At 43.2% G+C, this 17549-nt stretch overlaps 1 protein-coding gene across 1 annotated transcript in view; it reads left to right on the top strand.

Annotated features, from left to right (window-relative positions):
• Positions 1-3499: 3499 nt before the first annotated feature.
• Positions 3500-17549, top strand: part of LOC109905176 (GDNF family receptor alpha-4-like) — a 17540-nt gene continuing 3490 nt past the window's right edge. Inside the window, exons 1-7 of the mRNA XM_020502405.2 lie at positions 3500-3992; positions 12868-13149; positions 14058-14135; positions 14352-14703; positions 14802-14911; positions 15182-15316; positions 15525-15661. Coding sequence (XP_020357994.1) covers positions 3953-3992; positions 12868-13149; positions 14058-14135; positions 14352-14703; positions 14802-14911; positions 15182-15316; positions 15525-15661 — 1134 coding nt within the window. The 5' untranslated portion in view covers positions 3500-3952. The remainder of the gene's footprint in view (positions 3993-12867; positions 13150-14057; positions 14136-14351; positions 14704-14801; positions 14912-15181; positions 15317-15524; positions 15662-17549) is intronic.

Genomic DNA, 17549 nt, shown 5'->3' with positions numbered 1-17549 from the left:
CCTTCAGGCTATGCTCAAACCCTACAACCCAACCCCATCACTCCATTCTACCACCTCTGGTCTCTTGGTCCATTGTACATTTTAAAGTTAAGAGTCTATCTGGTAAGAACACCTTTTTATACACTGAGTGTACAAAACATTAAGAACCCCAAGGTACCAGGTGAAAGCTATGATCCCATGTTAATGTCACCTGTTAAATCCACTTCAATGAAGGGTGAGGAGACAGGTTAATGATTTTTTTAAACCTTCAGAACAGCCTCAATTCGTTGGGGCATGGACTCTACAAGGTGTTGAAAGCATTCCACAGATATGCTGGCCTATGTTGACTCCAATGCTTCCCACAGTTATGTCAAGTTGGCTGGATGTCCAGTGGGTGGTGGACCATTCTTGATACGCATAGGAAACTGTTGCGCTTGAAAACCCCAGTTAAACGGCTAGCTAGTTAGCGGTGGTGCGCGCTATAGACCTTGAAGTACTGGTTCCCCTTGTTCTGCAAGGGCTGTGGCTTTTGTGGAGCAATGGGTAACGATGCTTCATGGGTGACTGTTGTTGATGTGTGCAGAGGGTCCCTGGTTCGCGCCCAGGTATGGGCGAGGGGACGGTCTAAAGTTATACTGTTACACCAGCAGCGTTTCAGTGCTCCTGGCACCTACTACCATACCCCATTCAAAGGCACTTAAATATTTTGTCTTGCCCATTCACCCTCTGACTGGCATACATACACAATCCATGTCTCAGTTGTCTCAAGGCTTAAAAATCCTTCTTTAGTCTACCGCCTCCATCTACACTGATTGAAGTGGATTTAACAAGTGACATCAATAAGGGATCGTAGCTTTCACCTGGATTCACCTGGTGTCCTTAATGTTTTGTATACTCATTGTATGTGTGCCATTCAGATGGTGAATGGGCAAGGTAAAGGATTGAAGTGCCTTTAAACTGGGTATGGCAGTGTCAGGCACACCAGTTTGTGTCACGAACTGCAACACTGCTGGGTTTTTCACACTCAACAGTTTCCCGTGTGTATCAAGAATGGTCCACCACCCAAAGGACCATCCAACCAACTTGACACAACTATGGGAAGCATTGGAGTCAACATGGGCCAGCATCCCAATGGAACGCTTTCGACACTTTGTGGAGTCCATGCTCCAACAAATTGAGGCTGTTCTGAGGGCAAAAGGGGGTGCAACTCAATATCAGAAAGGTGTTCCAAATGTTTGGTATACTCAGTGTACACCGGTGAAGTTGAATGGAACAAACTACCACAGCAACTCAAAGCCATGCCGACAATAACCTCATGAATGTCAAAAGCTGGCTAATGATCGAGCAATAGAAATCTATGTAATCTACGTCTGTATCTCTGTAATGTGTCTGCATCTCTGTAATGTGTCTGCATCTCTGTAATGTGTCTGCATCTCTGTAATGTGTCTGCATCTCTGTAATGTGTCTGCATCTCTGTAATGTGTCTGTATCTATGTCATTTTCTTTTTTTTTGCACCGTGGAATTTGGGGACCACAATGGAAACAAGTCTATAGGATCCCTGTCACGTTTTAAACGGTCAAATAAAATGTATCAATCAATCAATCACAGAGAGGAAGACACATTTCAGATGAATGCCTTCAGTATCCACTTCCCCCTGTATCGTGTAGATTTCACTGAATGTCTTGTTTGTTTTGTCTTCCTGGTGCTGTGAGCTGTTAAACTACCGTCTCACTGCCTTTGATTGTTTTGTCATTTGCCATATCAAGGGGAACTAAAAATAATATAAAACGGGAGAGAGAGTGAGAGAAATTGCGTGTGAAATTGTTTGTGAGATTTTGTAACAATATCTGGGTATTATATGCCTGTGTGGATATTCACCCTACTCTCCTCCCCACTGGGCACAAACTGGTTGAATCAACGTTGTTTCTACGTCATTTCAATGAAATTACATTGAACCAACATGGAATAGACGTTGAATTGACGTTTGTGCCAGTGGGTCATGTCTCTCCCCCTTTTCAAATGGATGTTGATGCACAGGCATAGTACACATTAATGAAAAGATAAGTCTATAAATCTGGTCTGATTTAGGATAATGGTATTAGTGTACAGTATGATATTATTGTAGTAGACAGCAGTTTTAGCAGGACTAGTGTGAGAGAGAACCGGGGAAGACAGAGAAGGTTGCGTTTGGGAGAAGCTGTTTGGAAACCTTGGTAAGGGTGGTCGAAGAGAGAATAGAGAGAGGGAGAGAGGTAGTTGAGAAGGAAGGTGGAACAGTAGTTCTAGCCAGATGGTGGTGAAGCTGTTACATTGTGTTGTCATAGTATTGTCCAGGATCTCTTCCCTGATTAGCTGAATGGATAGGTCCTGGTGATTACCCAGCAGGCTGTAGGGTTATACGACCTCTGGGGTGACAACACAAAGGCCTGTCATTTATTTGACCGGACAAGACCATAACATGTGGATGTCTGTGTGTGTCATCATTAAAATGACCCCACCGATGATTGCTGTTGGCAATTTGATGTTGAAAATAGTAAACAAGCAGTGAATACCGGATTGTGAATACCAGCAACAGCAGAAGTCATATAGGGTGTGTTTCTCTCTCTCTCATCGGTCTAGAAATTTGAAGTTGAATATTCTGAACATCGTTGTACAAGAAACCAGTAGGCCTAACACAGTAGGCTAATGTTTTTCATAAGCACCCCAATTGTTTTCTTGTTCCATTGTCTTATAATCAGTGACATCCTGACAGGTTGGCTTCATTAGCATGCAGATTCCAGCTCGTAAACTACACAGTTCTCAAGCCAGTGAGTTTGCCAATTATGAAATTGCGTAAATAATTTAAAGACTCATGATCCTCCTCTCATCGCTTCTGTCATGATTATTTATGGCTGCCCGGCCATAAACCTCCCTGAGCCTCTTCTCCACTTGCACATTAGGCTACACATCCACTTCAACACTCACCCCCTCAATAGAATAGAATGGCATTGCATGGCAGCAACAGAATATACCGAATGGAAAAGTTTGTCAGTCAATATAAAGGGAGTGTTTGGCTTGACAATAAGCATTTGAGTTGGCAAGCCACAGACAGATCTGGGGCCATGATAGCATAGCCTGTGCACTAGCCAATATATTTCACAACAGTGCGAGGTGTTGACAGGAAAGTCCGAAGGTCAATATTTACAAACACACCAGGGCATCATGTCATTAGTCCGAGGATAAGGGGACCTGCATTCAGACATGGCTGATGTAATATGGTAGGCTACATGAAATACAAACGTCCATGAAATCATATTTAGTTTGAAACTATGAGGATACTCGAATATGTCCAGACTTAATATAGCCTGGTACACCCTTTACTATATGTCCCCGTCGTCGCATCTGAGAACTTCTTCTTCTGAGCCAATCATCAGGACACAGCTGTGTATAGCATTTAACCCACTGTCGCACAGTGAACGGACGAGCCCGAGGAGGAGGGACCGCCGGTTAATAACGCAACTGCACTGCATCTGTCATCCTCATGGTCTCCCGACGTCTCCGGCAGCATGTAGACGGGCTCCTCTAGTGCCACTGCGGAGAGAGAAATGGCATTAGAAAAATATTCTCTAATTTTGACACTATCTATGGATGCAGAGTAACCTGATGTTCCACAGCTGTATTTGGGAGTCTTGGTTAATTGTGTTCAGTCTATCGGTGCACGCGCTATACGCTGCGCACTTTGGCGGTGGTGACAGTCAAACTATGTTAGCTGTTTTCTCAACCAGTGTAATCTAAGGAATTAATCGTTATACAGGACTATACACCAGCAACACGTACCCAGAACCGTGGAGCGTGACTCCCGCTGGATGTAACGTTGAGCGGAGTGACGCGGGTCGTGTGCGGGCGAATAGAGCCGTGGCGGAGCAAACGCACGAAGTCCAAATTCCATCTCCCTTTCCGTGTCCCGGTGCCTCTTCCCGCCCCATAACGGAGATGTTGTTCCTCGGAATACTGCTCAGCATCTTCATACAAGGTAAGATGCAGGAAGGTATCCAATGGTGTTACATCCATTTTAGTCGTCAGTCATTCTAGCCTTAAAATCACTTTTTTAGCAATATGATTGTATCGGCAATCATGACACCTTACTAATATCGTATTTAAAGTCTGAAGACGTAATAAGGCTAATTGCCCACAACGCCAATTCTTTGATTTAACATTTTACATTCATGGCTCAAATGCGCGTTTTCAGTGAGCTTTGGATACAGTTTGGCTTCTAATTTTCCAAATAAATGTACTCTTTGCAAGGATTGTATTCCTTGAATCTAGGCTGCTCTTAATAAAACCTTTATGACAGCAGGAATATTTGATGAAATTAGAGACTTTAGGAAACAAATGGAAACGACTTGAATTTCAACTTTGTGATCTGATTACGGAAAATTCTTAAGACATTTCCATTCCAGACTTTGGGCAAAGGTTGATGATCTCTTGTACAACCACTATATTTGGATATTCGGAAGTTGGCATCCCCAAGCCTCCGCTCGGGGGATTGCTGCCGACTAAGGCATAGGCTGCACGCATAATTCCCCCACGGATCGACAGTTTTATTTATTAGCCGAGTTAATTATTGTGTGTTTGATGTGCTGGTGTAGGCCTAGTCGACAAGGGTCGCATCGTATATCAGCGCGGTGTCTTTTTCTCCCTCGTCCCGAGTGAACGTGTTTTGATTAACGCGAACACCTTTTTGGCTTACAGGTCTCTTGATTTAAAAAAAATGTTAATACAAATTCACCTCACCTCCAACCGCACATCAGAATAAATTGTAAAGTTGTTGTTCAATGAGGAAGCGCATTCAACCGACACCGGTGTGCAAACAGCGGAATCGTGGTTGACGTCTTATCGGCACGCAGGTGCTTGTGGCCAGATGCGCGTCCAGGTGTGTTTGAATAGCCGCGGAGACAGACACCGGGACTGGGCGCCACACGGCGGGGTCGCGCAATATGTGTTGACTGCCTCCCGGGGCGCGCGCCCATCTCGTGTCACACACTCCGGTGACAGGTGTTCCAAAGTGTATTAGGCCTAGACTCCAGCCTACCTGATATCTCCGTCGGAGGGGATTTTACCGCATAGCGGGAGGCTGGGGTTTGAACAGTAGGGCTTTGGAAAAGGTCATAAAGAGGTTCCATATGATTTGAATCACTTTCTCACTGCACACCTTTTGATTTGAACCTTCCATACATGTTTGTCCATGGTGGAAGTGGTCAGAAAGTAACTTTTTGGACCTGAATACCAACACATTCAGGAGATAGAGGTGCTCAAAGTTGACCCATTTTGCATACCCCACCATACCATGAGACATGTTTTCATCACTGAAAAAGATTAACGGTTCAAGTTTGATATAATTTGAAAGCTTACAAACAGGGTTGTCAAATTGCTTTATGATTTATATAAATAAATACAAATCTTCATAAAAACAACATTTTTTTAATCTTTAAAGTCAGTTATCTACAAACGTGTAAATAATTTAAAAAATAATGTTCAGATATATTGTAGCTCAGACTGTATTTTACGTCATCTGGGTTGTTTTTGTGTTGAGCCCGTCATTGGTTGAGATACAGCTTACTTAAGCAATAAGGCCTGAGGGGGTAAGATGTATGGCCAATATCAAATCTAATCACAGTTTATTTGTCACATGCACCGAATACAACAGGCCTTACAGTGAAATGCTTACTTACAGGCCCAACAGTGCAATTTTTTATAAAAAAATAGGTATTAGTTGAACAATAGATAAGTACAACAGTAAAAAGACAGTGAAAAAAAACAGTGGCGAGGCTATGTACAATAGCGAGGCTATAACAGTATTGAGGCTATATACAGGCACCGGTTAGTCTGTCTAATTGAGGTAGTATGTACTTGTAGGTATAGTTAAATTGACTATGCATATATGATAAACAGAGGGTAGCAGTAGCGTAAAAGAGGGGTTGGCGGGTGGTGGGTGGCGGGACACAATGCAGATAGTCCGGGTAGCCAATGTGCGGGGACACCGGCTAGTTGGGATAATTGAGGTAGTATGTACATGAATGTATAGTTAAAATGACTATGCATATATGATAAACAGAGAGTAGCAGCAGCATAAAAGAGGGGTTGGGGGGGCACAATGCAAATAGTCCACGGCAAAGAGCTGTTCTTACCCACGATGCAACGCAGAGTGCCTGGACACTACCTACCCTTAGCCGTGGAATATTGGCCATATATCACAAGCTCCTGAGGTGCCTTATTGCTATTATAAACTGGTTACCTATGTAATTAGAGCAGTAACAATATATTGTTGTCATACCACAGCTGTCAGCCAATCAGCATTTAAGGCTGGAATCACCCAGTTTATCATATAGATTTTTTAAAAACATTTTACCTTCATTTAACTAGGCAAGTCAGTTAAGAACAAATTCTTATTTTCAACGACAGCAATAGTGGTTAACTGCCTTGTTCATGGGCAGAACAACATATTTTTAACATATCAGCTCAGGGATTTGATCTTGCAACCTTTTGTGTACTAGTCCAACGCTCTAACTGCTAGGCTACCTGCCGCCCCACCCTGAATACTGCATGGGTGTCATGTTTTGGTTTATAAATGTACTATAATGTTGAAATTTCAACTTTCATATGGTACCACATGGATGGTTGGAGTTCCACACATCGTAGAATATTGACTTGAGTGGGAATATTCATTGTTATAAATTAAACTATCTATCTTCCGTAGGAAACCTACTGAAATCACAGAACTATAGATAATAGAATAGACATTCCCAAGTTAACTTTCAACAGTGGGTGGACCGGTGGACATGTTTCTGGTAGTAATCAGAAGTTAAAGTATCAATTCAATTTAAATGTCAGTGGTGTACCAGCTAAATTGCAGGGGTCTGAAGGGATAGGTCCATTCTATGAGTTCCATTTCTATGGTTGAAATGACACCCACCCTGTATTCAAGACTATTCAGTGTCTCAACCAATGTTGGGCACAACACAAACACCTCGGATTATGTAAAATAGGGTCTAAAGTACAACATTTCTGAAAATGATATTTTTGGGGGGAGTTTACACATTTTTAGATCATTTACATTCCTTTTTTTCATTCAAACATTTTTTTAAGAAATCCTAGAATAGTTTGACAAACCTGCTTTTAAGCTTTCAAATGATATCAAACTGAACAGTTGATCTTTTTCAGTGGTGAAGACACAATCAGGTCCAAAAAGTCACTTGCTGACTACTTCCACCATGGGAAAACATGTATGAATGTTTTTGTTCAAATCAGAAAATGATTGAAATCATTTGGAACAACCTAGACGGAACTGTAAACTCCATTATGATTTCCTCATGAAGAGGGATGACGACAAGGGAAAGAAAAAAACATGCATGAAAAAGGTACAGTGCATTCGGAAAGTATTCAGACCCCTTGACTTTTTCAACATTTTGTTACATTAAAGCCTTATTCTAAAATGGATTTTTTTCCTTATCAATTTCCACACAATACCTCATAATGACAAAACAAAAACAGGTTTTTAGAAATTTTTACAAATGTATATACACTACCAGTCAAACGTTTTAGAACACCTACTCATCCAAGGGTTTTTCTTTATTTTTTACTATTTTGTACATTGTAGAATAATAGTGAAGACATCACAACTATGAAATAACACATGGATTCATGTAGTAACCAAAGAAGAGTTAAACAAATCAAAATATATTTTATATTTGAGATTTTTCAAATAGCCACCCTTTGCCTTGATGACAGCTTTGAACACTCTTGGCATTCTCTCAACCATCATCACCTGGAATGCTTTTCAAACAGTCTTGAAGGACTTCCCACATATGCTGAGCACTTTTTGGCTGCTTTTCCTTCACTCTGCAGTCCGACTCATCCCAAACCATCTCAATTTGGTTGAGGTCCGGGGATTGTGGAGGCCAGCTCATCTGATGCAGCACTCCGTCACTCTCCTTCTTGGTAAAATAGCCCTTACACAGCCTGGAGGTGTGTTGGGTCATTGTCCTGTTGAAAAACAAATGATAGTCTCACTAAGCCCAAACCAGATGGAATTGCGTATCGTTGCAGAATTCTGTGGTAGCCATGCTGGTTAAGTATGCCTTGAATTCTAAATAAATCACAGACAGTATCACCATCAAAGCACCCCCACAGCATAACACCTCCTCCTCCATGCTTTAAGGTGGGAAATACACATGCGGAGATCATCCGTTCACCTACACCGCGTCTCAGAAAGACACGACGGTTGGAACCAGAAATCTCCAATTTGGACTCCAGACCAGAGAATGTCCATTGCTTGTGTTTCTTGGCCATAGCAAGTCTCTTCTTATTATTGGTGTCCTTTAGTAGTGGTTTCTTTTAGAGGTCAACCGATTAATCGGCATGGTCTTCTTGGCAGGCATGGTCTTCTACACATGGTTGATGATATTGCTAGGGTAACTAGCTTGTCCTGCGTTGCATATTATCAATGCGTTGCCTGTTAATTTATCATCGAATCACAGCCTACCTCAACTTCACCAAACGGGTGATGGTTTAACAAAAGCGCGTTCGCGAAAAAGCACAATCGTTGCACAAATGTACCTAACCATAAACATCAATGCCTTTCTTAAAATCAATACACAGAAGTATTTTTTTTTCAACCTGCATATTTAGTTAAAAGAAATTAATGTCGGCAGGCAATATTAACTAGGGAAATTGTGTCACTTCTTGCGTTCAGTGCAAGCAGAGTCAGGGTATATGCAACAGTGGCTCGTTGCGAACTAATTTGCCATAATTTTACATAATTATGACATAACATTGAAGGTTGTGCAATGTAACAGCAATATTTAGACTTAGGGATGCCACCCGTTCGATAAAATACGGAACGGTTCCGTATTTCACTGAAATAATCAAGGTTTTGTTTTCCGAAATTATAGTTTCCGGATTTGACCATATTAATGACCAAAGGCTCGTATTTCTGTGTTTATTATATTATAATTAAGTCTATGATTTGATATTTGATAGAGCAGTCTGACTGAGCGGTGGTAGGCAGCAATAGGCTCGTAAGCATCCATTCAAACAGCACTTTACTGTGTTTGCCAGCAGCTCTTAGCATTGTTTGATGCACAGTGCTGTTTATGTCTTCAAGCCTATCAACTCCTGAGATTAGGCTGGCAATACTAAAGTGCCTATAAGAACAGTTCTTGTTCTTGACATTTTCCAGATTGACTGACCTTCATGTCTTAAAGTAATGATGGACTGTTGTTTCTCTTTGCCTATTTGAGCTGTTCTTGCCATAATATGGACTTGGTCTTTTACCAAATAGGGCTATCTTCTGTATACCCCTCCTACCTTGTCACAACACAACTGATTGGCTCAAACACATTAAGAAGGAAAGAAATTCCACAAATGTATTTTTATCAAGGCACACCTGAATACATTCCAAATGCGCTGTATACATAGTGTACAGATGTGATGATAGGGTTGATAAAACATTTTGTTTGGAATATGGATTGTGTGTTCAGATAGGGACAGGGACAGCCAAGGTCGGTGTGTGTTTCACGTTTGAAGTTTTATTAGTCGTATGTTTCAGGGGGTTTGAGAGAGAGAGAGGGAGGGAGAGAGAGAGAGAGAGAGAGGGAGAGAGAGAGAGAGGGAGGGAGGGAGATAGAGAGAGGGAGAGAGAGATGGAGGGAGGGAGGGAGAGAGAGAGAGAGAGAGATGGAGGGAGGGAGAGAGAGATGGAGGGAGGGAGAGAGAGATGGAGGGAGGGGAGAGAGAGAGAGAGAGGGAGAGAGAGATGGAGGGAGAGAGGGAGAGAGAGAGAGATGGAGGGAGGGAGAGAGAGAGAGAGAAATGGAGGGAGGGAGAGAGAGAGAGAGAGAGAGAGAGAGGGAGAGAGAGAGAGAGAGAGAGAGAGAGGGAGAGAGCAAGAGAGAGAGAGAGAGAGAGCAAGAGAGAGAGAGAGAGGGAGAGAGAGAGAGAGAGAGAGAGACCGCTGTGACTGACCCAAAATTAAGGAAATCTTTGACTATGTACAGACTCAGTGAGCATAGCCTTGATATTGAGAAAGGCCGCCGAAGGCAGACCTGGCTCTCAAGAGAAGACAGGCTATGTGCACACTGCCCACAAAATGAGGTGGAAACTGAGCTCCACTTCCTAACCTCCCGCCAAATGTACGACCATGATAGAGACACATATTTCCCTCAGATTACACACACCCATAAAGAATTCAAAAAGAAATCCAATTTTGATAAACTCCCATATCTACTGGGTGAAATACCACAGTGTGCCATCACAGCAGCAAGATTTGTGACCTGGCAACCAGTGAAGAACAAACACCATTGTAAATACAACCTATTTTTATGTTTATTTATTTTCCCATTCGTACTTTAACTACAACACTAAATATATATATATATATATATATAATAAATATAAATATATATAATATGACATTTAAAATGTCTTTATTCTTATGGAACTTTTGTAAGTGTAATGTTTACTGTACATTTTTTTATTGTTTATTTCACTTTTGTTTATTATCTATTTCACTTGCTTTGGCAATGTAAATGTTTGCCATGCCAATAAAGCCCTTAAATTGAAATTGAATTGAGAGAGAGAGAGACTAGGGCACGTTTGTGTGTTTGTTGAGAACAAGGATTTGGAATCTCAAACACAGGAGCAACAGATGGTGTGTACGGATTTTGTCTCCTTGGCTGGGAGATTTGGTGTGTATGTGTATATCTTCACTGGAAGCCTGTCATATGCCCATTCTGCTGTACCCATGGGGACTGCATGACATCACACCTCACTGCTCCTTGAACTGAACTCTGGGATAGCACTGCACTGCACCCATAACCACAGATCTAGAGCCAGCCCTCCCAATCTGTGACCTATCCCTAACCCTTTTTTTTTTAAACCTTTATTTAACTAGGCAAGTCAGTTAAGAACAAATTCTTATTTTCAATGACAGCCTAGGAACAGTGGGTTAAGTGCCTGTTCAGGGTTGCAAAACGACAGATTTGTACCTTGTCAGCTCGGTGGTATGAACTTGCAACATTCCAGTTACTAGTCCAACACTCTAACCACTAGGCTACCCTGCCGCCCCATTAACGAACAACACATCAGAACTGGCCCAGGATCAGTTACAAGTAAAACGGGAACACTTTACTTAAACCTTATAGGTGTAATGCTTTATAACTTGACTGTAAACATGTGTATGAGCATTTATAATGTCTTATAAACCACATACATACTGGCCCTCAGCTTCTCCTTTTGAAAGGTGATGAGGTCAATGTGACGTCATGTGACAGTGAGTGATTCGCCTGGTATGTCTATGGCAACACGTGACTGGTTTAGGGGGAAGTCTGATGAGCTTCCAGGTTTTTAAGTGACCTGGGTCATTCGTTTTGGAGTTGGTGCTCTGGTGTTTAAGGGTACAAGCACCCCACTGTACATTATTTAGTCGATTTGCATTCTCCCGTTGATCTATGCTGTGCCTAGTGTCTCGGGTAGTCTATTTCATGAAACTCATTATATTCGATTTACATTTGCTGCTCTGTTGAATATTAATCTCTTTTTGCTCTCTCAACCACTTCATTCATCTAGTGTGCGTGTGTGGAAGGGTGTCTGTGTGCGTGTGTGGTAGGGTGTCTGTGTGCGTGTGTGGTAGGGTGTCTGTGTGCGTGTGTGGTAGGGTGTCTGTGTGCGTGTGTCACAGACAGATTGCTCTTCCCCCTCCTGTGGATGTGTGGTGTTGTGTTTTGTAGTTATGATAGGCTCCGCCCCTCAGTCTCCCCCACAGCATAAACCAGACGCAAAAAGGTCTCTCTCAGGGCATGTGTGTGTGTGTGTGTGTGTGTGTGTGTAGGTCTGTGCGTGAGCCATTGAATTTTACCAAGGGAGCATTTTGCTTTTGGCTTACAAATTAAAGTGGAGAGCAGTGAAAAATATAATGCAGAACATTTTTGGGGGTAAAATATGAAGTATTTTCCAAATATGAAGCCTCGTGCTGTGTAAGCTCTGGCTTTTCTCCACACAATATGGAACACTCATCACAATACATTTAGATTCATGCAATGAAAATTCCTTCACATCCAAGCAAATTACATATATAAGAGGACAGTACTGGCTTTTCATATTCAGTGTCAGTGCATTCATCCCGAAGACAAATACATTGTAGCACAGAGTGATTTAAAAAAATGTTTTTAACCTTTATTTAACGAGGCAAGTCAGTTAAGAACAAGTTATTATTTACAATGACGGCCTACCCCTGCCAAACCCTCCCCTACCCCGGCCAAACCCGGACGACGCTGGGCCAATTGTGCGCCGTCCAATGTGACTCCCAATCGCGGCCGGATGTGATACAGCCTGGATATGGTATTTGAGAAATATATTTGTAGAATGGACATTCCCTTTCCAAAGCAACATTCTGTAGTGGGTTCCCTGGCTGCCATATTGTGAGGACCATTTACAATGTCATCCGTATAATATGGCTTTTTAAAACATTTGATTTAACCTTTATTTAACTAGGCAATTCAGTTAGGAACAAATGATTTTTTACAATGACGGCCTACCAAGAGGCAAAAGGCCTCCTGCCGGGACGGGGGCTGGGATTAAACCTAAAAAGAACGGACAAAACACACAGCACGACAAGAGAGGCACCACAACACTACATAAAGACAGACCTAAGACAACAACACAACATGGTAGCAACACATGACAACAACACGGTAGCAACACAACATGACAAAGGGCAAGAAGTTAGAGACAACGCATCACGTGAAGCAGCCTTACAAGTGTTAGTAAGAGTGTTCATGATTGAGTCTTTGAATGTAGAGATGGCTTACCATTCTCCCCCTCCCCTTCCCCTCTCTGACTCCCCCCTCTAGATGTGGTCACCTCCTTGCCGCCCCTCCCCCCGGGCATTATGGACTGTGTGGAGGCAGAGATTGGGTGTGAAGCAGATCCCCAGTGCAAGGAGCTGTACAGCACCTTGCGGTACTGTGTGTCTGAGGAGGAGGTGGCTCCGCAGGGGAGCAAGGCCAGGATAGGGTGCCTGGAGGCCCTGAGCGCCCTGCACTACCCCCCCCTGTTGGCCTGCAAGTGTCAGCGCGGCGCACGCAGAGAGGAGCACTGCCTCCGAGTCTACTGGAGTGTCAGGATCCTGCAGAGTGAGTGTGTGTACATGTGAGCGTGTGTGAAAAAGGGAAAAGTGTGTGTTTGTGTGTGTGTGTGACATAAATGTGTATGTTTGTTACTAGCATGTAGAAGTAAGGATTCAGTATAGACTTCTAGCACCACTGGTTCTTGACTCACCATTTGGCCACGACTAGATTGGGCCCTTAGCCGTCCTCTGTGACCCGACCCTACATCCACCGTGTGATGCTACTGTCAAAGCACGGCCACCCGTCCTACTGCGTCCTAAATGGCACTCTATTCCCTACATAGTGGGCACCCTATTCCCTATGGGCCCTGGTCAAAAGTAGTGCACTACGTAGGGAATAGGGTGCCACTCCGTCCGCACATCGATGAGGGTGAATGACAGCTAATGGAGTTATTCCCCATGCCCTGTTAGTCACCATGCATATGGTAATTACACACTACTCTAACAGAGTGAGTGCTCTCCCCTACCGTGTCATTAGGAAAAATAATGACCGGGATTTACATATGAACAGAATAAGATATGTATATTTAGGTTGTACCCACACCCATGTAATTATTTCAAATCTGGAACAACATGCCTATTATTAGGTAAATATATCCATGCTAGATTTTAAGAGTAGGTGTTATTATGATGTTGGCAGAAGCTGTGTGAATATAATGAAATGGTGTTTGTCTGATTCGAGTCCCTGTTATAATGTGATGTTTCCCTGCGTGTTCCGTTATCTTGTGATTCAGTCTCCTGTGGTGTGGGGAGATTATGATGCGATTAGGGATGCATAGATTACGTGGTGATCTCTCCTGCGTGTCATGGTTAGGTTACAATGCGATATCATGGTGTTGGGGTTGTGATATAACGTTGTCTCCGATGTTGTCATGATGAGGTTGTAATGTGATGTTCTCCTCTGTGATCATGTAGGTTATGAGGACTTGGAGGCGTCTCCCTATGATGACTCGCCAGTGGAAATGTCTCACATGGCCTCCATAGTGGCCGCAGGTAGCCAACGACACAATCCCCCCCATTACATTAAAACCCTCAGGCACTCCTGTTCAATATATCAATACACTACAAAACCCAATCAATCAACTCATCTACACAGCCCTCAAGTGACCAGATGTCTACTTTCTTTCCTCTATCTATCTCCCTCGCTCTCCTCTTCCTCTCTATATCTCTCCTCCTCTCTATCTTTCCCCATTCCCCTCTCTCTCTCAGCCTCCTCTCTTCCTCTAGATGGACAGAACGCGTGTCTGAAGGCAGCCCAGGACTGTGGTCTGTATGAGAAATGCGGGTCCCTGAGGTCTGAGTACGTCCTGGCCTGCACTAAGCGCGTCCCAGGCTTGGACCACTGCAACAGGCAGAAGTGCCACCGGGCGCTGCGGCGCTTCCTGGAGCGTGTCCCAGGGGAGTACAGCCTGGGGTTGTTGTTCTGCCCCTGTACTGACAAACTGTGTGGGGAGAGACGCAGGAAGACCATCGTCCCTTCCTGTTCCTACCAGGAGAGAGACGGGGAACAGCCCAACTGTCTGCATCTGCAGAGCTCCTGCACGAGGGACCAACTCTGCAGGTCAGACACACAACATGTACGCACACATAAACACATGTGTCTCTTATAAGCGCTCACATTTTCATATGTGTACGTGTGTGTTTGTGTGTCTGTCTCAGGTCCAGACTGGCTGATTTCCAGCATAACTGCCAGTCCTCCGGCCACTACCCCTCGGGCTGTTTCAGAGATAGTGGAACAGTGTGCCTCAAATCCTACGCCGGACTCATCGGTAAGAGAGAGGAGATGAGGCTATAGGAGAACGAGCGATGCAGATATATGAAGGATGGAGAGGGGTGAGATGAGGGAGGAGAGAGATGGAGAGAATAAAGAGTATTCTAGGATATAGATTTGGGTGGATCACTAGAGAGTGATAAAGATGACAAGAGGGTGTTATCGGGTCATGTCAGGGGTGGGTGAGTGGGGCGTCAGATGGCCAGCGGTAGGACTTGACCTTTTGCAGTAGGAGTTGACCTCTGTAACCTTTGACCCCCTCCTCCAGGCACCATCATGACCCCCAACTACCTTAGCAACAGCACTATGGACGTGGCCCTGTGGTGCAATTGTGAGGGCAGTGGCAACCAATGGAAGAACTGCCTGAAGATCCAGAACATGTTCACCAATAATGTCTGTCTGGGTGAGTCTATACATCCACCTACCTGTCAATTAACCATCTAACCAATCAATGCAATTTTCATACGGCAAGCAATTCATTTACTACTTGACACTTCAATCCATCAATCTGTCACATGGTCAGCTACACTCGCTCTCATGCACTCATGTGAACATGCACACACACACACACACAATATGTAATGTACTGTGTCTATCTGTCCGTCTCACAGAGAACTCCATAAGTACCATGGGTAGCTCCCCCCCTCGGCCAGTGGAGAGCATTCTTCCCCCTTCCCCTCGTCCCTCCCCCCTGGACCAGCAGAACAAACTCAGCAACAACGCCCAGGATGAGCTCAGTAACAACGCTGTGAGTACTACTACTCAACATTACCCAATGCTAACCTAACATTACTCAACATTACCCAATACTACCTAACATTACTCAATATTACCCAATACTACGTAATAATACTCAACATTACCCAACACTACTTAACATTTCTCAACATTACCCAATACTACCTAACATTTCTCAACATTACCTAATATTACTCAACATTACCCAATACTACCTAACATTACTCAACATTACCCAATACTACCTAACATTACTCAATATTACCCAATACTACGTAATAATACTCAACATTACCCAACACTACTTAACATTTCTCAACATTACCCAATACTACCTACCATTTCTCAACACTACCTAATATTTCTCAACATTACCCAATACTACCTAACATTTCTCAACATTACCTAATATTACTCAACATTACCCAATACTACTTTGCATTACTCAACATTACCCAATACTATCTAACATTACTCAACATTACCAAATACTACCTAACATTACTGAACATTACCTAGTGTTACTTAACATTACCCAATACTACCTAACATTACTTAACATTACCCAATACTACTTAACATTACACAACATTACCCAATACTACCTAACATTACTCAATACTGCCTAACATTGCTTAACATTGTGCAATATCCAATTTCAATCAAATTGATTTATAAAGCCCTTCTTACATCAGCTGATGTCACAAAGAGCTGCACAGAAACCCAGCCTAAAACCCCAAACAGCAAGCAATGCAGGTGTAGAAGCACGGTGGCTAGGAAATATTCCCAAGAAAGGCCAGAACCTAGGAAGAAACCTAGAGAGGAACCAGGCTATGAGGGGTGGCCAGTCCTCTTCCGGCTGTGCCGGGTGGAGATTATAACAGAACATGACCAAGATGTTCAAATAATCACAGTTGTTGTCGAGGGTTCAACAGGTCAGCACCTCAGGAGTAAATGTCAGTTGGCTTTTCATAGCCGATCATTCAGAGTATCTCTATCGCTCCTGCTGTCTCTAGAGAGTTGAAAACAGCAGGTCTGGGATAGGTAGCACGTCCGGTGAACAGGTCAGGGTTCCATAGCCGTAGGCAGAACAGTTGAAACTGGAGCAGCAGCACGGCCAGGTGGACTGGGGACATCAAGGAGTCATCAGGCCAGGTAGTCCTGAGGCATGGTCCTAGGGCTCAGATTCTCAGAGAGAGAGAAAGAGAGAGAGAGAAAGAGAGAGAATTAGAGAGAACATACGTAAATTCACACAGGACACCGGATAAAACAGAATAAATACTCCAGATATAACAGATTGACCCTAGCCCCACGACACATAACTACTGCAGCACAAATATTGGAGACTGAGACAGGAGGGGTCAGGAAACTCTGTGGCCCCGTCCGACGATACCCCCGGACAGGGCCAAACAGGCAGGATATAACCCCACCCACCCACAATACTACCTAACTTTACTCAACATTACCCAATTTACCTAGCATTACTTAACATTACCCAATACTACCTAATATTAGTCAACATTACCCAATACCATTTAACATTACTCAATACTACCTAACATTACTCAACTCTACCCAACATGACCTAACATTACCCAATATTACCTTACATAACCTGACATTAACCAATACCACCTAACATTACCCAGTACTACCTGACATTACTCAACACTACCCAATATTACCTAACATAACCTGCCATTATCCAATGCCACCTAACATTACCCAATACTACCTAACATTGCTCAACATTACCAATACTACCTAACATTACTCGACATTACCAATACAACCTGCCATTACTCGACATTACCCAATATTACCTAACATAACCTGCCATTGCCCAATGCCACCTAACATTACCCAATACTACCTAACATTGCTCAACATTACCAATA

This window comes from Oncorhynchus kisutch, linkage group LG15 (genome assembly GCF_002021735.2).
Source record: "Oncorhynchus kisutch isolate 150728-3 linkage group LG15, Okis_V2, whole genome shotgun sequence".
NCBI classification, from domain to species: Eukaryota; Metazoa; Chordata; class Actinopteri; order Salmoniformes; family Salmonidae; genus Oncorhynchus; species Oncorhynchus kisutch.
The sequence above is the reverse complement of the archived record's forward strand: the minus strand, read 5'-3'. Positions and strand labels throughout refer to the sequence as shown.